General features: G+C 46.4%; 1 protein-coding gene across 1 annotated transcript; it reads right to left on the bottom strand.

The window, feature by feature from the left end:
• Positions 1–499: 499 nt before the first annotated feature.
• BATF3 (basic leucine zipper ATF-like transcription factor 3) lies at positions 500–13,068 on the bottom strand. Its single transcript, XM_027082941.1, has 3 exons — positions 12,901–13,068; positions 9,452–9,556; positions 500–998 (listed from the first exon to the last, which is right to left on the bottom strand). Exons 1-3 carry the CDS (start codon positions 12,976–12,978, stop codon positions 813–815), a joined length of 369 nt encoding a protein of 122 aa, XP_026938742.1. The 5' UTR covers positions 12,979–13,068; the 3' UTR covers positions 500–812.
• Between the last annotated feature and the right edge of the window lie 12,339 nt (positions 13,069–25,407).

The raw sequence follows: 25,407 nt of genomic DNA on the forward strand, positions 1-25,407 counted from the left end.
TTGGATGGGACCTTTAAAAGGAAATAGCTCCCCTCTCCTCATCTACCCAGATATTTGCTTGTTTACATAGGGGACAGATCTCCTCCATTCGAGTGTGATTCAGACTTCCATAAAGTACATTTGTCCCCTGATCCTATGACTACCAATGGAATGGGAGGTGACCCGGGAATATACAGAGCACATGGGAAAACCAGCCTGGAGTAGAAAAGCTTCCAGGACGGTCCAGCCTGGGTGGGAAAGCTGACCAGGATGGAGGGTCACGCAGCGCATGAGACAAGCACGAGTCATGCCCAGCACACCCCTGCATGACCCAGCTGGGGTGGCAGGGGAGTCCCACCCCAAAGGTGCCTCCTCATCTAGCATGGATGTGACCATGGGGGAGATGACCAGGAGGAGAAGCAAGACCCAGGAGCTGCAAAACCACCTGAGGAGACAGGAGATGACCTCTTCAGGAAGAGGAAAGGTATTGTGTCTCTAAATTCTAAGAACTTGGCGAAAGAAGAGAAGATAACACCTTTATTATCCATGTGCTAGAGGAAATGATTCTGCACAAAAACGGAACCTACTAGCTGCCAGAGTGGATGCGCAGTGATTCCTGAAGATGGCCTCCCTGCCTGGATCCGCTAAAGGCTCTGAGTCAGGGGCCTGTGACAGCATCATGCTGAGCCTGGGCTGCTGGGGACACGGCCCGGAGCTCCTAAGAGCTGACCCGGCCACAGGTTCCCCGGTACATGGATGCAGAGGGAAGCCTTTTCCCAGGTGTGAGAAAGACCAACGCTCCTTGCTGGGCAGAGGAGGACCGTCTCTGGGCTTCACCGGGGCAGACAGCCAGCCACGGGGTCCAGCCGCGGCACCGGCACAAAGTTCACGGGGCAGAGCAGCAGCGGGCATATCTTCTCGTGCTCTTTCAGCACCTCGCTCAGGTGCTTCAGCTCCTCCGTCAGCTTCCCGATCTCTCTCCGCAGCACTGTGTTTTCTTGCTCCAGGCACTCATACTCCTGGGAAGACAGAAATCAGTCTTCAGCATCGGTTCTGAAACCACGTGCCCTTCCTCTGTCCTCCGGGCAGATCTAACCCCGGCCACGATGCTCACCTCCTTCCCTGAAATCTTTCTCATTAGCCGCCTCCACCACTCAGATTTGTTTGTTCATTTGCTTCATGTCTCTCCCCTCCCACCAGGATTAGGGCCGGGCTTTGTCTTCTGAATCATCTTTATTATCTTATTTATAATTGACATAAAATAAAATGCACCTAATTTTAGGTGTATAATTTGATGAGTTTTGACAAATGTAAACACCTGTGTTGATCAAGACACAGAACATTTCCATCACTCTGAGAAGTTCCCTGATCTCCCTCTGCAGTCAGTGACCCTCTCCCCACAGCCACTGATCTGCTTTCTGGTGGTTTCTGCTGGGTTCACTGTTACAGCCCCAGCACCTGGAACAGTGCCGGGAACATAACACATGTTTGTCGAATGCTGAGTAAATGAATGAAAACACCCCTTGCCTTGGCTTTGCTCCAACACTCACCTGTTAAGCTTCCACTATATCGGAGTTTACAGAGGCTTAGAACTGCGGGAGATCAGAGAGCCCTTAGCCCAAACCACACAGTGCAGAAACCTTCCCTATGTAATTCTAGCTCCGACATCCAACTTGTGCTGGACACTCTCTCCTTCAAAAGACAGTTCCTGCTATTTCTGAGCTGCTCTATTAGAAAGCTCCTCTTTGTACTATCCAAAGTCATTCTCTCCTTTAAACCCACCCACTGGGCTTGGTTCCACCTATGGAACCACATAGAGTACATGCAATACTTTTTCAACATCACAGTTCTTGAAATGTTAGGAGACGTCCCCATACCACTTCCCCTTAGGTATTCTCTGAGCCCAACTGCTTCAGGTCCTCTGAGTTTCTTGGGTTTCAGGACTTCTGGTTCCAACGCCCTTTGGGAGGCCATTCCCAACACACGTTCCAATTTGCCAGGAGCTCTGAGAAAATGTTCCCAAAACACCATGCACGATTCTGGGGATAGTCCCGCCATTCAGAGGGCAAATGCGTGAGGTAGTCTGCTCTGGGTGGGACCCAAGTGCGCAGCCACCTAGCTCTGGGGATTCTCTCTGAGAATGCAGAGCAGTGCAAGCTTCATCTGCATCGGCCGCTTCTCTGTTCGTACTTGAACTACAACTGATACTTTGGCTTAAGGGTGGGCCTTACATCCTCTTCTACTGAATGTCGCCCTGTTTGCTTGGTCATCTGCCAGCCTAGCAAAATCTTTTTGAATATCGATTGTGTCAGCTCCTGGGTTAGTGATACCACACAGCTCTAAGCTGTCCGCTAACTCGATGAAGTAGGTCTTCCTTTTCTTCACCCAACTCATTAATAAGTCCTACAATACTCGGCCACTTACAGAGCCCTATGGCATATCAAGAGAGACCTTCTTAAGGCTGACGATCTTATTTGCATCTTGTTGAAATGTTGTTTTCAATCATTTCTAGGTTGATTCATATGGTTAGGCTTTGTTGAACCATGCATGCCATGCATTTCCTGAGCTGGGAGCCCAACCTTATTATCTTACCAGTAACTTTTAAGAAATAGTACTAAAAAAGTCTGATCTTCTTACAGGCCATGAAGATACATGCAAATTCTCAGCTCTGCCTCTTTACTAAAGCTGTTATCCTCAACTGGGCTGCCTTCCTGCTTGTGTGTGGAAGGTCAAGCCCAACACCTCCAGGAAGGCTTCCCAGATCATAGCACCTAATGGAACCACATCTCTCATTACGTGTTCTATTCAGTCTTGCATCATAGTCAATCTTACTTATATTAAATAAGGTTTCTCCCTAAAGATCAGAAATGTATAGCAACTAGGGGCCTCTGCTACCTTCTCCTGTACCCCTGCCCGACAGGCCCCAGTGCCAACATCTACGAGCTCAGTGACTCCACAACCCTCGCCCTTGGTCTCCTTCTCCTGCCCCCTTCCTTCCCTCCCTCCCACTCTAGGCACTTTCCTCCCTCTCAGAACAAGGGCCTCAGAGAGGTTGCACATAGAGGCCATCAGAGCTATCTCTCTGCCTCCTGTCTTTCCCAGGCAGGCTCTCAGGGTGACCCGGAATACTCTCCATGGCAGCGGGCCTCGCCCACCCTGCCACAGGCTGAGCTGGGCCACTTTGGCCCCCTAGTACCCTGGCTGCATTACGCCTTCAGCTTTCCTCCAGGCCTACCACCCCCAATGCCCCAGGCTCTCCTCTGGCCTCTGACAGCTCTAGTCCGGGAGTCAGAATGCAGTCTCCCAATGCAGCAAGAGGCCCTCTGTGGGCAGGAAGGGTCTGGCTGGGAGGAGGGGATGGGGACCTAGGCAACGTGGGGAGCGCTGCCTGTAGCAAAGGGCTGACAGAGGCCACAGCTCTGGGTAGTTCGTACATGCGCGCACGCGCGCGCACACACACACACACACACACACACACACTCTCTCTCTCCACCCTGCAACTGGAAATTCTCTTCACCTCCAAGTAAAATGAAGAATACATTTGAATGGTTCCGATGAGCTAAGATTTTTTTTTTTTTTTTTTTGCGGTACGCGGGCCTCTCACTGTTGTGGCCTTTCCGTTGCGGAGCACTGGCTCCGGACGTGCAGGCCCAGTGGCCATGGCTCACGGGCCCAGCCGCTCCGCGGCACGTGGGATCCTCCCGGACCGGGGCACGAACCCGTGTCCCCTGCATCGGCAGGCGGACTCCCAACCACTGCGCCACCAGGGAAGCCCAGCGATGAGCTAACATTTTAACTAGATTCCAAAGAACAGAATTCTTCCTGTAGCAGAATATTCCACATGCCTTTGTATAGTTACTGAATGCTGTGGCAAGATGCTTCTGAGCTTCTGAGCTCTCCCTCTGGAAGCCACAGGGGCCATGCTGCCGAAGTCCACGGCTCTCCCCGAGCCCCAGCTCAGAAAGGCCACAGAGCTGCCTGTCGCGGGCCTCCAGCAGGCCCCTCGGCTGCCTTCTCCACAGGGACTTTCTCTTCTGGGATTTAAGTTTTACTCATAAATCTGCGGAGGGGCTTTTACTGAGCTGAGGGAATAAAAAGAGAAGAAGTCAAAATCTTCTTCAAGCGAGACCAGTTCCACAAAAATAAAAGAGGGAGCTGAGAGGGGAGAAAGAGGAGGTGAGAACACTGAGTGGGTACAAAGGGGAATAGTAAGACCCACTTCAACCTGAGGAAAGATTACCTGGACTTAACATATGTGAAAAAGAAGCCAAGAACATTAGATCCTTTGTTATTTCCAAAGAGATGATCAGTTTAGCTCAAATATCACTGACTTTCCAATCTCCTATCTCAGGAGGATTTGAGGTCACTGTGCTGCCTTCTCTGGGTATGTGCAGGACACAGTCACAAAGCAGAGACCAGAAATGGGAGGTGTTGAAATCTCTGCAAATCCCACTTCTGCCTCAGAAATTAAGCTGTCTAGGGCAATAATTCTCAACTGGGCCAATTCTGACAGTCCCTGGGGAACATCTGGAGCGGCTTGCGACAGTTTGGGTTGTCACAGCTGGGAAGGGGGCACTACTGCCCCCACCCCAACGAGGAAATAGCTGACCCCAAAGGCCAATAGTGCTGCGGCTGAGAAACCCTGGTCTGAGCTTCTAAAGAGAGGCTGATTGAGGAATGAGGTGCCGTCTGGGGGGGGATTCAGGGTCTAGGATGCCTCTGAGGCAAAGACTGGTAAAGAAGCTCATGTGGGTACCAGGGACCAGAGGTGATAACTAAGGTGGGAAGGAAATGAGGGGAAGGAAAAGGCCATCAGGAGGACACAGACCCCATGTCACAAGCGAGACAACTGAAACTCAGAGGTACGGTGGCTTTTCTGAGGTCATGCAGACTTGGGGCCTAATCCCTGACTTCAAGGTCAACTGCAGCTCTCAGGCAATGACAGCAATTCTGCTTTCGCTTGGCAGCGTCTGGGCCCAAATTTCCCCCCATGGTGGTTACCAGCAGTAAAGGGCTACGTGAGCTCAGGATTTTACCATAAGTCTATTCCCAAGCCTTAAGCTCATATACTTCCCAGCAGAAAAATTGTGTCACCAGCAAGGGCTGTACAAATTAGTGTCATCATCAGTTTCTAAACCCAGTGAGGACTGACATGAAGGATTCTCTTAGAGTATGCAATATCTGAAAACACCAGGGCAACACGTACCACAACCATGTTGCCCAAGAAAGTTGTCAGTTTGTGACATTTGGGGCTCCTGAGGATGGCATCGCTGCCTTCCTTTTCTGACTCAAAGTTCTTTCTTAGTCTTACACCTTTGGGTGCCTGGCTTGAACCAGTGTGACCCACTTCTGAGACACTTTCAACTGGGCTTAGAGACCTGGACTGTTTTCTTGGGTTCCCATTTGTGAATCTGCACCCTGGCCATGTGCCTAATATTCAGAGATGAATACGGGTCAAAGTCTCCATGAGAAGGGTAAGTGCCTTGAAGGGAAAACTCGAAAAGCCACAGTGAACAGCGAGGTGCACAGATACACACTAGGAACTGCTTCTCATCACTGTGGGGCGACTTTTGGCAGCCACCACCCTGAGGGGGAAACTCAGACATCTCTGAAGAGTGACCCCAGTCTCTCTCTGGCTTGGCCTGCTCAGCTTCTCCTCCCGCCCTGCCCTCCAAGGGGGTTCTGCCCTGATGGATAGTCCCCGGGCTTTGGGGATGGAGAGCTGGGGGAGGAAGAAGGCAGCTGAGAGACTTGTAACAGCTGGGACTGGAGGAGGATTTTCTGGATGTTGGAGGTGAGAGAGGCTCAAGAACTGAGTGGGCAGGAGAGGAAGTGGGAATTTTAAACATGTCTTGCTCTAAATATTCCCCTTCATGGTGTTCAGGAAAGGCAAATAAAGAGCTTGAGTTACTTGGAGATATTTAGCAATGCTAGCCCACAGTATAGGATAGAGGAATTTATGGGATAAGGGCTTTACTCAAAGCCCTTTTTTTTTTTAACATCTTTATTGGAGTATAATTGCTTTACAATGGTGTGTTAGTTTCTGCTGTATAACAAAGTGAATCAGCTATATGTATACATATATCCCCACATCTCTTCCCTCTTGTGTCTCCCTCCCACTCTCTCTATCCCACCCCTCTAGGCGGTCACAAAGCACCGAGCTGATCTCCCTGCACTGTGCAGCTGCTTCCCACTAGCTATCTATTTTACATTTACTCAAAGCCCTCATGATGGGCTCAGCTCCCCAGGGAGTAGTGGGCAGTCGTGGCTACCAGGTGGCAGTTTTCTGTGCCCTTCGGTGTCTCCCCATGAGCTGGCCTCATTCCAAGCCTGAGGAGAAGGTTTCCATGCACTGTGTCTGGCTCTTACTTTTCCCAACCTAGATGTGTCCTGGGAGCCCCAGGGAGCCTGAGGGGCTTTCAGCTGTGACCTAAAGCAGGGTGCTAAGTCCTCTGCCTGCAGCTCACTGGAGCACAGTAACATTATTCATCACCACATTTCTTAACCAGACATCCCACTCTCAATATGTAGATGTTTCTCAAAATTTAAAAACTAGTCACCAAAGTGACTACTGACACCAGTGACCAATGACACTTGTGTGTAGCTAGTGACGGTAAAGGGTGGACTTCTGCTTTGGGGCCTGTGTATGGATGGAAGCACTGTCCTGGCCTCCTTGATACTATGTTTCCCAACAAAACTGGCGTTGCTGAGGTGATCTGCCAGTGGTGCATGACCCTAATCCATTCTTGTAGCTCCACAGAGAAAGAGGAGAAGGGCGTGTTCTTCTGTGGAGGGACTGGGTTTCAGATCAGTCGGCCCCCTTCTGGAAAGGGCAACTGGCACAGTTATGTTTATGGACAGCAGAACAAGCTAAGAATCCTATGAAGGGCCCTCCACCCACCATTCTAAGAGGGATTAGGCAGGAGTAAATGTGGCAAATCACCCCTAAATTTCCCGGAAATCTAGTTCATTTCATTATCACATCCAACAATGACAGAAATTGAGAGAGACCCATCTTTTTGTGACACTGTAGTAAAGTATTTATGTTTGTGGTAGGCAGAATAATGCCAACCCCCACGATGTTTACATCCAATCTCTGGAACCTGTGACTATGTTACCTTACATGGCCAAAGGGACTTTGCAGATGTGACTAAGTTGAATATCTTAAAAGAGGGAGATTATCCCAGATTATGCAGGCGAGCCCAGTGTAATCATGAGAGTGTTAGGGAAAGAGGAAGCAGAGAAGGAGATGTAACAACAGAAACGGTGTCAGAGTGAGGCAGGGTGAGAAAGACTCAACTGGCCAGTGCTGGCTTTGAAAATGGAAGGGGACCAACAAGCCAAGGAATACAGAAGCCTCTAGAAACTCGAAAAGGCAAGAAACGGATTCCTCCACAGAGCCTCCAGAAGGAATGCAGCCCTGTTGACACCTTGATTCTAGCCCAGTGAGACCCATTTCATATGCCTGGCCTCCAAAACTGTGAGACAAAATAGATCTGTGTTGTTTTAAGTCACCAACTTTGTCATGATTTGTTACAGCAGCCATAGGAAACGAATATACTTTCCTTGAGACTCATGCCTCCCAAGGACAGGAATGAGATATTAATCCCCTCCTTGTGACCCAGTGGCAATGCCTTGCCTGCAGTGGTTCTTGATAAATATTTGTTGAACGAATCTACTCGACCTTGCTCCATGAAAGATCTTGTCCAAGTCATTCAGTCACCTCCACACACATAATCACTTGGGAGTTAAAACCAGGTGTTCTCTAGTGTGTTTTGATATTGATGCATCTGGCTGCAACTAGAAGTTCCTCGAGAGGAAGGGTCCTGCTAGCACATGTGTTCTGAATATAGGGCCTTGCACTGACCAAGCCACAAGTCCCTTCTGGGGGTTATTTGGTAGCATGAAGCTAGAACCAGGCTTGCTTCAGGAGCAAGGGGGAGGGAAGAAAGGAGGCAAAGGGCACCCCAATTCCTCTGTGGAAATTTTACAGAACTAATCCCGGCTGGGACAGACCTTCCCTGACCCTGGTCTGAAGATCCTAGTCTCTTTCTACAGCCCAGACTTCCTACTTTCAAGAAAGAACGTAATATTTATAATCTATGGCCCTCTGGGAATTTATATCAGTGGGTCACCTCTCCCTGGAGCCTGTGCATTCTAAATCTGTTCTCTGCTCAGTGTGAAGGGGTTTTTAGAGACTGTCATTTCCCCCTCATAACACCTCAGAGTCTCCTGTGCTATCAATGCCGCTCAGACTGGCCTTGCTGAGACAATCTATGGCCAGAAAGTGTGGCAGGAGAGAGCTGAACTAAAACCCTTAATATTCACACCAACCCTGTGCAAAGACAAGAGCATGGGAATGCCATCAATTCCTTGGACAGATCCTGGGATGCCTTCGACGTCGGTTCCCATGTCCTGACTGTGAGATTACGTGGGATTATGCACAGGGATAGAGGAAAATGGAAGAGTTTAGAATAAAGCTCAGGTTCCTGATTTGGGTGATAAGGTAGATGGTTAGTTAGCTCCATTAACTACAATTTGATGACAGTGAGAAGAGAAAGTCTCAGGGTGAACAGACACGCTATCGTGGTCATGCTGCAGCTGAGGAGCTGTGGCGACCCATTTGGAGGTATCTAAGCAGACGCTGGTCATGTGGGGTTAGGGCCAGAGGTCTTGGAGTAATCAATGCCTACCTGAGAGTAAGTGATGTTGGGAGCTGACGTTGGCAGAACAGATTAATAGATTAAGTCTTCCAGGGTGAGAAGAAAAAAGGGCAGAGTCTGAAAGCCTGGTCAGCACCAACTTTTAAGAAAACAGACAGAGGTAGAAAAGTGAACAAAGAAACTAAGAAAAAAGTGGTGAAGAGGGTCAGGAGAAATAGGAAACTGGTCTTTTAGAAGCTAAAGACCTTGAAAGAAGGTTTCAAGAAGGCGAGGATCAGTGGTGTCAGAGGAGCCAGCAAGGCGAAGGATGAGGGGACTAGAAAGAGGTCCCTGGACCGGGCAGTGCCAGGGCACTAGTGGCCTCAGCGGAGCAGCTTCTGTAGGAAGTGTGCATGTGCGTGTGTGCGTGTATGTGTGTTGGGGGAGCAGAAACGATACCACAGAGGACTGGGGAATAAACAGGAACTGAGGACATGGAGACAGCATGTCTCTTTTTAATAAGCAGGGGAATAAAAGAGGGAAAGAAAAGAAATGGGGCGCTAGCTTGAAAGGGAATCAGGATCAAAAGGTGGGTTCTTCATTTTGTAATAAAGGAAACGTGAGTGTGAGATGCAACCAGTGAGGGAGAAATGAAGACACCAGTGAGTGAAGACTCAGAACACTGGGCTGGCAGGACACAGCAGAACTAGACATGCATGTGGCCGAACTGGTGAGGACCAGGGTGTGACCTTAGGTCCACCACAGTGCAAGGGTGGAGGATGACTCCTTGCCGTGGCCCTTGCATGGCTCTGCCCTAACCACACTCTCACCTCATGGAGTTTGTCAGCCTTCTGGGTCTGCTTCTTCCGGCTTCTCTGAGCAGCAACTCGGTTTTTTTCCCTCCTTCGGACCTTCCTGTCATCATCCTCAGGGCTCTGGGGGGGAAGGTTTGGTCAGGTATGATGCTGAGGCCCCTCGCCTCACCTTCCCTGCCCTTTCTCTTCACCCAGCATTGCTTACGGAGCGTCACCATTTTCTTTGCAGCCACAGCAGTGCTTGCTGCTACATCAGTGGGGTAACAGTGGCCCCACGTCGAGGAGCACTCACCATGCGCTATGACTGTGCTAGCTGTTAACCCCTGTCGCCACCCTGAGAAATGTGTGGTGGGACCGCCATCTAAAAGATGAGGAATAAGAAACTCAGAGATGCTGAGGAACTTGCTCCAGGTATCACAGCTAGTAGCGGGGAGAACGGGAAGTGGAACTCAGGTCTGCTGGACTCCAAACCAACGTTCTCAAACCTCTCCCCTGCAGGGCCTGTGCCTGGAAGAGGTGTGGTGTTGGTGCTCATCTGAGGACGGGAAAGGCAGAAGGCGGCTGCTATCTGGGACTTGCTGTGGGCCGGGGCTTCTGCCACCACACACAAACAGGTACTTTTTTTTTTTTTTTTTAATTTAGAAGATATCATTTAAAATTTTTAGTTGGTAAAACATCTACATAGTTTAAAAATTAGAAAGAATAAAACATTGAAAAGCAGACCCCTAGTTAACCACTTTGGTTTCTTGTATATAGGAAGCATCATTTCTAAAACATATTTCTAAAATGTTTGCAAACAGGTCCTTTTGAGACTGTGTACAAATCACCATTACGCTGATAACTAACTGCAACCACGGAACTCTCCCAACATACCACGTGATCCTGAACGCCACAACAAGAGGTTCCTTTGAACAATGTCTGACTGACGTTTTGTTTCACACACAGGTCAGGGCGAATGAGAAAGCAAATTTATGATGTGTCTTGAAAGCTCTTGGCTGTATATGAGATTTAACCAAACTTGGTCAAATCCTTCAAGAGTTATCCTGAGGGCTTCCCTGGTGGCGCAGTGGTTGAGAGTCCGCCTGCCGATGCAGGGGACACGGGTTCGTGCCCCGGTCCCGGAAGAGCCCACATGCCGCGGAGCGGCTGGGCCCGTGAGCCATGGCCGCTAAGCCTGAGCGTCCGGAGCCTGTGCTCCGCAACGGGAGAGGCCACAACAGTGAGAGGCCCGCATACCGCAAAAAAAAAAAAAAAAAAAGAGTTATCCTGAAACAGGCAGGCAGAAAAATCCACCTACCATGGTAAAAACACTTTATCCAGTTATAGAAAACATGGAGAGGTGGGGCAGTATTTGCTTTCCAGAACCCTATGAGGAGACACCCGGGAAATACTACCTTTAAAGAGTTTAAAGGCCAAGAGATTAGTGGGATACAAACACAGGAAAGCTACTCAATTATTACTATTAATGGAAAGCAAATATTGATAACATAAAATAATGGATGTTTTCAGTTATCATTTTATCTGGTCTAATATTCCAAATAAGAAAAGACCCATATCACCTCCCCAAGTTACAGCAGGTAAAGAATTTTCAGCATATGCAAGAATATAAAGCTATGAAAGGACAAGAAGAAAGAACATAACAAATAGAAGTGGACTGGAGGCAGTGCTTAAGGGAACAGGCATAGAACGTTAAAATGTAGTCCCTTAGAGGCAAAGAAGTCTTGGTAGATATAACCGGAACACAACAGCGAGTGCAGCAGACAGAACTTTTAGCTTTAGAAATACACAGTTCCTGGTTTTGTCTCTTACTATCAATATGGTGTCGGGCAAATGATTTAAACTCTCTGATTTTTCCATTTTCTCATTTGTTGTGTGATTCATTCATTCCTTCAGCAAGTATTAACTGAGTACCTGCCATGTGCCAGGCACTGTCCTGGGCACTAGAGACACATGCCCTGAACAAGTGGTCAGTAATCTCTGCAATGATCATCCTAACAGCCCAATGCTTGGGGCTGCATAGGATAAAATGAGATTTTATCCCAAAGCTACCAGCGCATGGTATGCCCTCAATAATCTCTGTTAAGGCTGCTGCTAGTTTTTATTGAGTCCCCCATAGTGCCTGTCACCAAATCATGCCTCTCTGTTCATCATCAGAAATTCATAGGGCACATGAAGCAGTCTGCATTCCGCCCTGTAGGAGCAGACACTCCAACTGGATTTATCACCTATCATATTGTCATACCTGACAACCAGCAGAAACATTTAATCAAGATGGAAAGAGGGGGGCTTCCCTGGTGGCGCAGTGGTTGGGGGTCCGCCTGCCGATGCAGGGGACACGGGTTCGTGCCCCGGTCCGGGAAGATCCCACATGCCGCGGAGCGGCTGGGCCCGTGAGCCATGGCCGCTGAGCCTGCGTGTCTGGAGCCTGTGCTCCGCAACGGGAGAGGCCACAACAGTGGGAAGCCCGCGTACCGCAAAAAAAAAAAAAAAAAAAGATGGAAAGAGGGGAGCAAACTGTTGAGATATTCATGTATTATTAACCACATCTCAATTAGTTCTCATAAATATCATGAGAAGTTGATATTGTCATATTGATTTTACACGTGGGGAAATTGAGGTTCAGAGAGGTTGAGCAAATTGCCCAAGGCTACTCAGCCTGTGTGTGGCAAAGTCCAGGCCTAAACTCAGATGTGTGGCTCTCTAGCGTCACCCGATGACATCCTGTGCCAGGCACCGAATTGAGAAGGGCATAACCATGAAAAGACTCAGTCCTAAAGCAGCAGAGCGGGAAGTTCTCATACTGCAGTCCCTGCGGGCAACTTTGTGTCAGTTTCCCCAGTACGCGGTTGTAAACGTGGTGGTGGACAGCGCACAGGACCGAGCGCCAGCCAAGAGCTTTCCACCAGTTCTGAGGGTGGAGTCCGCCTACTTCTGGCCCCTACCTCGCACCGCTAGGCCATTCGGGAGGCAGCCGGTAGATGTTGGGAGTGCCTGGGCACGAGTTTCCCCTTGTAGCGGAATTTCCCCTCTCCACACCTTGGCCCCCGCTCGGAGCGGCGGGGAAGGACCACGCGCTCCAGCGGTGGGGTGGCAGCCGGCGGCGGCGCATGGATGGCGACGCCCAAGGCAGCGGGGACCCCACGTGCGGGGGAGCGTGGACAGTGCCCAGCCCTACCAGGCGACGGCGCCCTCTGGCCTCTCCCCCTCCCAGGCTCAGGAGCCCAGTCACCATCCCGGACGCCCCGGGCACCGTGCGTGCGCGGGGGCGGCAGGGCAGAGGCGCACGCCAGGGTCCCTGGCCCGCCCCCGCGGCCCCCACACCGCTCGCGTCTAGCTCCCGCAGGGCCCTCCACCCTTGCACTCAGTGGTCGCCACACTGGAGCCCCGGCACCCACCTCCTCGCGCCCCCAGGCACGCCCACCCCCGCATCGCCCGCGGTCCTCCCCGAGCCTCTAGTTCACTACCTGCGGCTGCGCCTGGTTCCCCGGAGCCGCGAAGCTCCTCTGCAGGACGCTGCCGGCGGCCGGGAGCCCTTGCGACATGCCGCGCGCTTCTCCGGCCCGGCCCGCCCCGCCGCGCAGCCTAGCAGAGGAGCGGCCGCCCGGCCCGGCGCGCCCTGCACGCGGGGAGCTGCCTACCGGCTCTCTCCAGCCACCGGCATCCCCGCGCCCCAGCACCTGCCGGCCGCCGCCTCTGCCGCGCCCCCTCGGGCTTCCCGCTTTCCCGGCTCCAGCGCCCTCTGCGCAACGCCCGGGTTTCCCCACCCCCCAGTCCAAGCCCGCCGTCCTTCCCGTCCTCAAGTCCGCCCCGCCCCCTCCTCCCACCCCCGCCTCGTTTCCTCCTCTCCCCGCCCTCTCGCCGCACCTCGGGGTCCCAAATACCACCCCTGTGGCAGCTTTCCGCTGGGGCCTCACTCTTCGTGGAAGTCACGTGGTGACTCCGAAACCCGGGAGGGAGCGCGAAGCCCACCCACAAGAAGCGAGGCTGGGCAGGTGGGGGTCGAGGAGGTGCGGCGCAGCTTCTGGGGTCTTTCGGCCGCTCTCGGTGAACTCGGGTTGAGAAACACAAGTGGGTGGTTTGGGGTTGGTGTTTTTTTTCCCGGTCCCATCACGGCATCTTCCTGCGCATCGGCCCCGCCTTCCCCCAGCGCAGGGGTCACAGTCTCGGGGGACTTTCTCCGCCGCGATCAGTCACGCGGGCGCCACTCTCGCTCCTTCCGCGGCCCCCGGCTGCCCTGCCCAGGAGGCGCTGTCCCCGGGAGGGGACAGCGGCTTTACCGAGTCCCACTGCGCACCCTGAGAGCCACGGGGCACTCCAGGGCCTTTCTGAGGGGAGCACCTACTCCAGTCTTCGCAGGGCTGTGGGAGGGAGCCAGGCGGGGCGGCCCCGAGGGTGAATTCCCTCAGTGGAGGGTGGCAAGGAAGAGATTGTCCTGGAATTTAACAGTGGCTGGGCTTCCCCGAGAGCCAAGCTGGCACGGTGGACGTCTCTGTTTAACAGGTTCGGGGATCTGGACTCTCCGTGCTAACGTTAAATGGACCAGATCCTTTTTCTTTCTCAAGATTAAAGTGGCAGATGCTCTGTCAACAGGTTAAGATGCATGACTTCTTCATGCCAAACAGGATGAGACAGAGGTCCTGAGGCGCGTTCCCTCCACCTGCCTGCCAGTTAAAAGATGCAAAGTCAAGACCATTATTGTACATGGTCCCAGCAGAGAAAAAACAAGTGGTTATGGGTTTGCGGTCTGCCTTACTGTGAGCACCGGGAAGGAAAGATAACCGCGAACCTGGGTGGGCGGGTGGGAACCAGAACCAGGAGGTCAGACGTGCCTTCCTTCCGAGTGTAGCCGCTTAAGCTTTCAGGCTCCAGGCTCTTGGACAGCAGTGGGGATGGGGGGGGGGGGGGGGGGAGGGGGGGCGGGCACTTCTGACTCCCAGTCTAGTGCACGTGGCTCTCCGCCAGGATTAAGACCCTTGCAAAAGCTTTGAGATGCAGCCTGGCCGAGGGCAGGGAAGCAAGTGGAGAGTCTTGTCTGTGTGTGCAGGGGCTTCGACCAACTGAGAGGAGGGTAGAGGTGCACAGCGGCGGCAGGAGGATGGAGGGCGGGCACAGCCCTTCACAGGGACAGTGCCGCACCCCACACCATTAAGGCTGCACAGCGGAACCATCTCTACATCTACCTAGATTTCTCTTCTCATCTCCCTTTTATCGTTTTCTTCTCACAGCATAACTCATGGTTGTCCTGGGGCTATTATTCTGCCTCGTACACAGGCACACACAATGTGCCTAGCACAGACTCCATGCACGAGTGATTAGTAAATGTACTGCTGTAGGTCAACTGAGAGCCCTCATTCCTGGAAACTCAGCAGGACTCTAACAAGATAGGAAAACCTCTGGGTCAAGTGGTCTTTAATTTTTAGAAATGCAGTCATTCCCCAAAATGGGGAAGGGACGAGCAAGGTGAAAACGCAAGGACATTTAGGGGCACTCCCACACTTCATTCTGGTTATTGCTCCTTTTGTGTTCTCACTGAACCACACCACATCCTAAGTCCTTTGGGACTATACTTTCCCCAGGGAGCCTGGAATCCTACCCCAGCACACAAGAACTCTTCATACAGGCATAGACCTACTATCTCAGTTATTCAAGGGTTTTTTCAAGTGTACTTAAAGGAAGAGTGTTGGTTAACTAGTGAGCATTTAAGGAACAGATTAATTTAACCTGCATATCATTTACATCAAAATGGATGAATGAAATAATTAGATATAGAAAATAAAATCAGGAAGATAAAGCAGAATTAAATCCTTTATCAAAGCCCTGGGGATAAGACAAAGCGGAGAGAATATTCTAAGATGACAGATGATGGGAAAAACCACATTGATAAAGATCTGAACTGTATAACAATGTTAAATTTCTTCAGATGACAGTATAACAAGTAAATTTAAACCAATAGCTGGGGGAAAATATTCACAATAAATATGAAAAAGGGTTAAAATCTCTATTATATATACAGCCCATGAAAAGGAATAAGAAAAATATTGAGACAACATCCCAAAGGTAAACCGAGCAAGTGACAGGAACTGGCATTTCCCAACAGAGAAAATAATCAAGGAAAATAGATATAGGAAAAATACATATTAAAATAAGAAACGTTTTATACTATTAAATTAGCAACAGAAAAAGTGAGAGTGTGGTGAAATTGGTACTCTCATACTTCACTGGGATCATTGTAAACTGGTACAAACCACTGGGAAGCCATTTTATTGTAATTTTTAAGAACCATGCAAGACATCACTTTTGACTTAGTTTTCCCCAGAAAACTTCTAGAAAGTCAAGTTCATTGAAAGTATTAAAGAGAAAAATACTGTATGAACTAAAAGTTCATAATAATATTTTGAGTGAAAAACTGTAAGCAACATATATGTCCAATTATAGGTGAACAGTTAAATAAAGTATGTTATAACCATGGGATAGAATATTATGCATCTTTAAAATTACAAGCATGTAGACAAATTGGCTACATGGAAGATTTATTTGATATGAGGTAAAGTGAGGGAAAAAAATCAGGGTACAAAAGGTACAAGTATGACACATATGTAAAAATATATGGGGAATTCCCTGGTGGCGCAGTTGTTAAGAGTCCACCTGCCAACGCAGGGGACACAGGTTCGAGCCCTGCTCCGGGAAGATCCCATGTGCCGCGGAGCAACAAAGCCCGTGAGCCACAACTACTGAAGACTGCACGACTAGATACCATGCTTCACAACAAGAGAAGCCACCACAATGAGAAGGCTGCGGACTGCAATGAAAAGTAGCCCACGCTCACCACAACTAGAGAAAGCCCGTGAGCAGCAACAAAGACCCAACACAGCCAAAAATAAATAAATAAATTTATTTTTAAAAAATATGTGAAAAAAAAAATATGTGCATAACACTCCTGTACTGTACACTTAAAATGGCTAAGACGGTACATTTTATGTTGTATGTTTTTTACCATGATGAAAAAGTGTATGCATGAGAGAAAAAATTGGAAGGGAATATACCAAAGTTCTAGCTTTTCTTTTGTGGTGGTGGGATTATGAATACTTTTACTTGTCTTTTTTTTTTTTTTTTTTTTGCCGTATGCGGGCCTCTCACTGCTGTGGCCACTCCCGTTGCGGAGCACAGGCTCCGGACACGGAGGCTCAGCGGCCATGGCCCATGGGCCCAGCCGCTCCACGGCACGTGGGACCCTCCCGGAGCGGGGCAAGAACCCGCGTCCCCGGCATTGGCAGGCGGACTCCCAACCACTGCGCCACCAGGGAAGCCCCCTTTTACTTGTCTTTTTTAAACTTTTTGGAAAATGTTTTATTATGTTAACAATTTAAAATATTTTATATTTACAAGTGATATTATCTCCCCTGGCCCTAAGCTCATTTGTCACAGCAGAATGCCAAAACCCTCTGAGTAAGTGGGAGGCTCTAATAACAGCCTGTTTTCTTGCTTTTCTGTGATATTTTCTGGTTTATTTTATTCGAAGTCAGAAGGAGAAAGAAAAATGAAAAGGAAGAAAAGATAAGAACAAACATTTCAAGTGACTCCTTTTCTTCTTTTCTTTTTATTTGTATTTTTTCCTTTGAAATGGTAAGAAAAGTTATATGATTTGGCAATTTCCTATTACTACCGCAGTGACTCTGGATTACATTTTGGAGAACAAGGGGAGGAGGTGCACGAGATTTATAATTCAGTGATCAAATCCTCCGGTGAGTCACTTCACAAGAAAACAGTTCTATATAGAAACAAGCTGCTCAAATGCTAGAAAACCCTGCCACTATGTCACCTTTGCTCTTCTCTTTTAGGGAAACTGGACTTCTAGTAACTATACTTTCACTGATCTTTCTCAGAAGGTGGTCCTGCAGGCTGCTGGTGGGGCTAGAGAAAGGAACATTTAAGGCAGAAACCCCTGTCTTTACCAGAAAACAGTCATTATGTCAGGCACTGGGTACAGCAGTGGACAAAACAAAGATCCACACCATAAGGAGCTCACATTCTAGAGGAGGGAGACAGATAATAAGCAAAACACAGATACTGCAAACTCTGACTGCACCAACAGAAACTCAGAGGCCCTTTTAATCTGGTTAAAGAGAAGCTCAAGAGAAAGTGAAACAGCTCCCATTCCTTGTGGGAGAAGGCTCCAGGCCAGCTGTGTGGCTGACAGGGTCTTGGTGCTCCAGCCGGGTGTCAGGCCTGTGCCTCTGAGGTGGGAGAGCCGAGTTCAGGATATTGGTCCACCAGAGACCTCGCAGCCCCATGTAATATCAAACAGCAAAAGGTCTCTCTCCCAGAGATCTCCATCTCAACGCTAAGACCCAGCTCCACTCAACGACCAGCAAGCTACAGTGCTGGATACCCTATGCCAAACAACTAGCAAGACAGAAATACAACACCACCCATTAGCAGAGACGCTGTCTAAAATCATAATAAGGTCACAGACACCCCCAAAGACACCACCGGATGCAGTCCTGCCCACCAGAAAGACAAGATCCAGCTTTATCCACCAGAACACAGGCACCAGTCCCCTCCACCAGGAAGCCTACACAAGCCACTGAAACAACCTCACCCACTGGGGGCAGGCACCAAAAACAACGGTAACTACAAACCAGCAGCCTGTGAAATGGAGACCCCAAACACAGTAAGTTAAGCAAAATGAGAAGACAGAGAAACACAAAGCAGATGAAGGAGCAAGGTAAAAACCCACCAGACCAAACAAATGAAGAGAAAATAGGCAGTCTACCTAAAAAAGGATTCAGAGTAATGACAGTAAAGATGATCCAAAATCTTGGAAATAGAATGGAGAAAATAAAAGAAACGTTTAACAAGGATCTAGAAGAACTAAAGAGCAAACAAAAAATGATGAACAGCACCATAAATGAAATTAAAAATTCTCAAGAAGGAATCAATAGCAGAATAACTGAGGCAGAAGAACAGAGAAGTGACCTGGGAGATAAAATAGTGGAAATAATTACCGCAGAGCAGGATAAAGAAAAAAGAATGAAGAGAATTGAGGACAGTCTCAGAGACCTCTGGGACAACATTAAATGCACCAACATTCGAATTATAGGGGTCCCAGAAGAGGAAGAGAAAAAAAAAGGGGCTGAGGAAATATTTGAAGAGATTACAGTTGAAAACTTCCCTAATATGGGAAAGGAAACAGTCAATCAAGTCCAGGAAGTGCAGAGAGTCCCATACAGGATAGATCCAAGGAGAAACATGCCAAGACACATAATAATTAAACTATAAAAAATTAAATAAAAAGAAAAAATATTAAAAGCAGCAAGGGAAGAGCAACAAATAACATACAAGGGAATCCCCATAAGGTTAACAGCTGTTCTTTCAGCAGAAACTCTGCAAGCCAGTAGGGAGTGGCAGGACATATTTAAAGTGATGAAAGGGAAAAACCTACAACCAAGATTACTCTACCCAGCAAGGATCTCATTCAGATTCAACAGAGAAAGTAAAACCTCTACAGACAAGGAAAAGCTAAGAGAATTCAGCACCACCAAACCAGCTTTACAACAAATGCTAAAGGAACTTCTCTAGGCAAGAAACACAGGAGAAGGAAAAGACCTACAATAACAAACCCAAAACAACTAAGGAAACGGTAATAGGAACACACATATCGATAACCACCTTAAATGTAAATGGATTAAATGCTCCCACCAAAAGACATAGACTGGCTGAATGGACACAAAAACAAGATCCGTACATATGCTGTCTACAAGAGACCCACTTCAGACCTAGGGACACATACAGACCAAAAGTGAGGGGATGGAAAAAGATATTCCACACAAATGGAAATCAAAAGAAAGCTGGAGTAGCAATTCTCATATCAGACAAAATAACTTTAAAATAAAGACTATTACAAGAGACAAAGAAGGACACTACATCATGATCAAGGGATCAATCCAAGAAGAAGTTATAACAATTGTAAATATTTATACACCCAACATAGGAGCACCTCAATACATAAGACAAATGCTAACAGCCTTAAAAGGGGAAATCGACATTAACACAGTCATAGTAGGGGACATTAACACCTCATTTTCACCAATGGACAGATCATCCAAAATGAAAATAAATAAGGAAACACAAGCTTTAAATGAGACATTAAATAAGATGGTCTTGTTACTTATAGGATATTCCAACCAAAAACAACAGAATATACTTTCTTCTCAAGTGCTTATGGAACATTCTCCAGGATAGATCATACCTTGGATCACAAATCAAGCCTTGGTAGATTTAAGAAAATTGAAATCATATCAAGTATCTTTTCTGACCACAACGCTATGAGACTAGATATCAATTACAGGAAAATATCTGTAAAAAATACAAACACATGGAGGCTACACAATAAACTACTTAATAACCAAGAGATCACTGAAGAAATCAAAGAGGAAATTAAAAAAAACCTAGAAACAAATGACAATGAAAACACGATGACCAAAAACCTATGGGATGCAGCAAAAGCAGTTCTAAGAGGGAAGTTTATAGCAATACAATCCTACCTCAAGAAACAAGAAACATCTCAAATAAACAACCTAACCTTACACCTAAAGCAATTAGAGAAAGAACAAAAAAAACCCAACGTTAGCAGAAGGAAAGAAATCATAAAGATCAGATCAGAAATAAATGAAAAGAAATTAAGGAAACGATAGCAAAGATCAGTAAAACTAAAAGCTGGTTTTTGAGAAGATAAACAAAATTGATAAACCATTAGCCAGACTCATCAAGAAAAAAAGGGAGAAGACTTAAATCAATAGAATTAGAAATGAAAAAGGAGAAGTAACAACTGACACTGCAGAAATACAAAGGATCATGAGAGATTACTACAAGCAACTATATGCCAATAAAATGGAGAACCTGGAAGAAATGGACAAATTCTTAGAAATGCACAACCTTCCAAGACTGAACCAGGAATAAATAGAAAATATGAACAGACCAATCACAAGCACTGAAATTGAAACTGTGATTAAAAATCTTCCAACAAACAAAAGCCCAGGACCAGATGGCTTCACAGGTGAATTCTATCAAACATTTAGAGAAGAGCTAACACCTGTCCTCAAACTCTTCCAAAATATAGCAGAAGGAGGAACACTCCCAAACTCATTCTATGAGGCCACCATCAGCCCGATACCAAAACCAGACAAAGATGTCACAAAGAAAGAAAACTACAAGCCAATATCACTGATGAACACAGAAGCAAAAATCCTCAACAAAATACAAACAGCACATTAAAAGGATCATACACCATGATCAAGTGGGGTTTAACCTAGGAATGCAAGGATTCTTCAATATACGCAAATCAATCAATGTTATAAACCATATTAACAAATTGAAGGAGAAAAACCATATGATCATCTCAATAGATGCAGAAGCTTTTGACATAATTCAACACCCATTTATGATAAAAACCCTCCAGAAAGTAGGCATAGAGGGAACTTTCCTCAACATATTAAAGGCCATATATGACAAACCCACAGCCAACATCATTCTCAATGGTGAAAAACTGAAACCATTTCCTCTAAGATCAGGAACAAGACAAGGCTGTCCACTCTCACCACTATTATTCAACGTAGTTTTGGAAGTTTTAGCCACAGCAATCAGAGAAGAAAAAGAAATAAAAGGAATCCAAATCAGAAAAGAAGAAGTAAAGCTGTCAGGAAACACTCCCATTTACCATTGCAACAAAAAGAATAAAATACCTAGGAATAAACCTACCTAATGAGACAAAAGACCTGTACGCAGAAAACTATAAGACACTGATGAAAGAAATTAAAGATGATACAGACAGATGGAGAGATATACCATGTTCTTGAATTGGAAGAATCAACATTGTGAAAATGACTATACTACCCAAAGCAATCTACAGATTCAATGCAATCCATATCATACTACCACTGGCATTTTTCACAGAACTAGAACAAAAAATTTCAGAATTTGTATGGAAACACAAAAGACCCCGAATAAAGCAACCTTGAGAAAGAAAAACAGAGCTGGAGGAATCAGGCTCCCAGACTTCAGACTATACTACAAAGCTACAGTAATCAAGACAGTATGGTACTGGCACAAAAACAGAAATATAGATCAATGGAACCGGATAGAAAGCCCAGAGATAAACCCACACACCTATGGTCACCTTATTTGTGATAAAGGAGACAAGAATATACAACGGAGATAAGACAGCCTCTTCAATAAGTAGTGGTGGGAAAACTGGACAGCTACATGTAAAAGAATGAAATTAGAACACTCCCTAACACCATACACAAAAAGAAACTCAAAATGGATTAAAGACCTAAATGTAAGGCCAGACACTATCAAACTCTTAGAGGAAAACATAGGCAGAACACTCTATGACATAAATTACAGCAAGATCCTTTTTGACCCACCTCCTAGAGAAATGGAAATAAAAACAAAAATAAACAAATGGGACCTAATGAAACTTAAAAGCTTTTGCACAGCAAAGGAAACCATAAACAAGACGAAAAGACAACCCTCAGAATGGGAGAAAATAGTTGCAAATGAAGCAACTGACAAAGAATTAATCTTCAAAATTTACAAGCAGCTCATGAAGTTCAGTATCAAAAAACAAACAACCCAATCCAAAAATGAGCAGAAGTCCTAAATAGACATTTCTCCAAAGAAGATATACAGATTGTCAACAGACACATGAAAGGATGCTCAACGTCACTAATCATTAGAGAAATGTAAATCAAAACTACAATGAGGTGTCACCTCACACCAGTCAGAAAGGCCATCACCAATAAATGTACAAACAATAAAAACTGGAAAGGGTGTGGAGAAAAGGGAACCCACTTACACTATTGGTGGGAATGTAAATTGATACAGCCACTATGGAGAACAGTATGGAGGTTCCTTAAAAACTAAAAATAGAACCACCATACGACCCAGCAATCCCAATACTGGGCATATACCCTGAGGAAACCATAATTCAAAAAGAGTCATGTACTGCAATGTTCATTGCAGCTCTATTTACAACAGTCAGGACACAGAAGCAACCTAAGTGTCCATTGATAGATGAATGGATAAAGAAGATGTGGCACATATATATAATGGAATATTACTCAGCCATAAAAATAAATGAAATTGAGTTATTTGTAGTGAGGTGGATGGACCTAGAGTCTGTCATACAAAGTGAAGTAAGTCAGAAAGAGAAAAACAAAATACCGTATGCTAACACATATATATGGAATCTAAAAAAAAAAAAGATTCTGAAGAACCTAGGGCCAGGACAGGAATAAAGACGCAGACGTAGAGAATGGTCTTGAGGGCACGGGGAGGGGGAAGGGTAAGCTGGGACAAAGTGAGAGAGTGGCATGTATACATATACATTACCAAACGTAAGGTAGATAGCTAGTGGGAAGCAGCCACATAGCACAGGGAAATCAGCTCGGTGCTTTGTGACCACCTAGAGGGGTGGGATAGGGAGGGTGGGAGGGAGGGAGATGCAAGAGGGAGGAGATATGGGGATATATGTATATGTATAGCTGATTCACTTTGTTATACAGCAGAAACTAAAACACCATTGTAAAGCAATTATACTCCAATAAAGATGTTAAAAAAATAAAATAACTAAAAAACATAATAATAATAAGCAGGGCTTCCCTGGTGGCGCAGTGGTTGGGAGTCCGCCTGCCGATGCAGGGGACGCGGGTTCGTGCCCCGGTCCGGGAAGATCCCACATGCCGCGGAGCGGGGCTGGGCCCGTGAGCCATGGCCGCTGAGCCTGAGTGTCCGGAGCCTGTGCTCCGCAACTGGAGAGACCACAACAGTGAGAGGCCCGCGTACCGAAAAAAAAAAAAAAGGAAAACATAGTATTTAGATGGTGATTCAGTCTATGGAGAAATATAAAGCAGGGTTGTGAGGGGAGGTCAAGCAAGGTTTCACTGAAGGAGATGGAAGAGCTGTCCAGGCTCCATGAACAGCAAATTCAAGAGCCCCATGGGACTGTGTCTGGCCACTCCAGAAACTGTAGGAGACTGAAGTGGAGTGAGGAAGGGCTGGATACCATGAGGTGAAGTCAGAAAGGCAAAAGGCCAGGTCACTCAGTGCCACCTGGACTATTAGTTTTTACTGGAATTGAGATCGGAAAACGTTGGAGGCTTTTGAACAGAGGTATGACACGATCTGACTTAAGTTTTTACAGGATCTCTTTGGGCACTGTGTTAAGAACAGACTGAAAGGAGCAGGGAAGAAAGAGGAAGTGATGGCAACAATCCAGGAGAGCGTGGATGAGGGCTTGGAAGATGTTGAGAGTGGGGGAGGCTGAGCCCAATTTGCCAGGAAGTCAGTGAGCATAAGCTTCAAGGCTCCTCACTTGGACAGGTTCCTTTCAAGGCCCAGAAGGGGCCCTGGTAATGTGTTCACATGGTGATAGGTTGCAATAAAATTTACAAAACTGGGGTATTTCAACCACAAATGGTTAAGACCACTGTCTCTTTTCCACCCCAACTTCCCCTCAGTCCCCTCAAGTCTGGTGGTATTGAAGTGGCTGTGGGCATTTGGGGGAAGGTTTAATCAGAGACATATTTTTATATTGGGATACAGGGATGTGGTTTGCAGTCACTTCTGTCAAGTCCTATTATTGCTTACTGTATGGCTTCCAGGAATATTCCTACTGCGCTCCATGCTAACTTACCTGACAAGGTATGTTGTACTGAGACAGGAACATTCCTACACTGCCAGGCACCAAACTTATGTCAGTGGTGGAAGAGAAACAAGGTTTGAAATGTACAGCCCCAGAAGCTAATCTCTGAAAATTCTTCAGATCATCACACGTGTAGAATGGTAAGCAGAAGATTCAGCTTTTGTTTATGTCTAGTCAAAATAGCATTCTCTCCTGCCAGGAATGAAATCAACCATACAGCTTATACAATAATAAATGTACCATAAGGGATTTTTTTCTTTGTTAATGGGAGTGATATATTTGATAAAGCTTGAATATGACATTTTAACTGCTATTTGGAAATATCTTCTGGAACATTTTCAATACAAGAGAGTACAGGGACTTCCCTGGTGGTACAGCGGTTAAGACCTGGCCTTCCAATGCAGGAGGTGCAGGTTTAATCCCTGGTCAGGGAGCTAAGACACCACATGTGTCACTGCCAAAAAACCAAAACGTAAAACAGAATCAGTGTTGTAACAAATTCAATAAAGACTTTAAAAATGGTCCACATCAAAAAAAAAAAATCTTAAGAAAAAAAAGAGTACAGACTTCTGATTTTTTCCTTATAGGGAGGACACTATTCTTTCTCATCTCTAAATTCATTTATGTATAGGGTGGGGAGTTAGATGAAAGAGGTGAGGGGAATAAGAGGTACAAACTTCCAATTATAAAGTAAACAAGTCACGGGGAGGTAACTTATAGCATAAGGAATATATACAACGATACTGTAATAACTTTGTGTGGTGTCAGATGGTTACTAGACTTATCATGATCATTTTGTAATGTATTTAAACGGCAAATCACTATGTTGTACACCAAAACTCACATAATATTGTATATCAACTATATTTCAATCAAAATAAATAAATAATTTTAAGTCAATTCATTTATGTATTAAAGAATTGAGAGAAAAAGATACATAAAATTAGTGAAATGTAAAAAAGAGTTAAAGATAAGTAATTAAAATCAATAGAAATTTTTCTGACATCAATACGCAAATAATAACAACACATTTCAGATTATACTGCAAGCAGTAGTTCATTCAGAGGAAAAGATAATGTCAAATGGAATCAATGAACAGGCCCTTGGATTGTCTGATGATCCAATAATGAGGTAGAGTACAGTATACAATCACAAAGGAGAAACATTTACAATTCTTGCTGCTCTCATGTGAAATATTGACATTGATAAGGAAAATATGCCAGTACAATGAGGACATCGGTAACAAACTGGTTAATGAATGTCATCA

The sequence above is a fragment of the Aethalodelphis obliquidens genome, unplaced genomic scaffold (assembly GCF_003676395.1).
Source record: "Aethalodelphis obliquidens isolate GAN/ISIS:26980383/991018 unplaced genomic scaffold, ASM367639v1 scaffold48, whole genome shotgun sequence".
Taxonomy (NCBI): domain Eukaryota; kingdom Metazoa; phylum Chordata; class Mammalia; order Artiodactyla; family Delphinidae; genus Aethalodelphis; species Aethalodelphis obliquidens.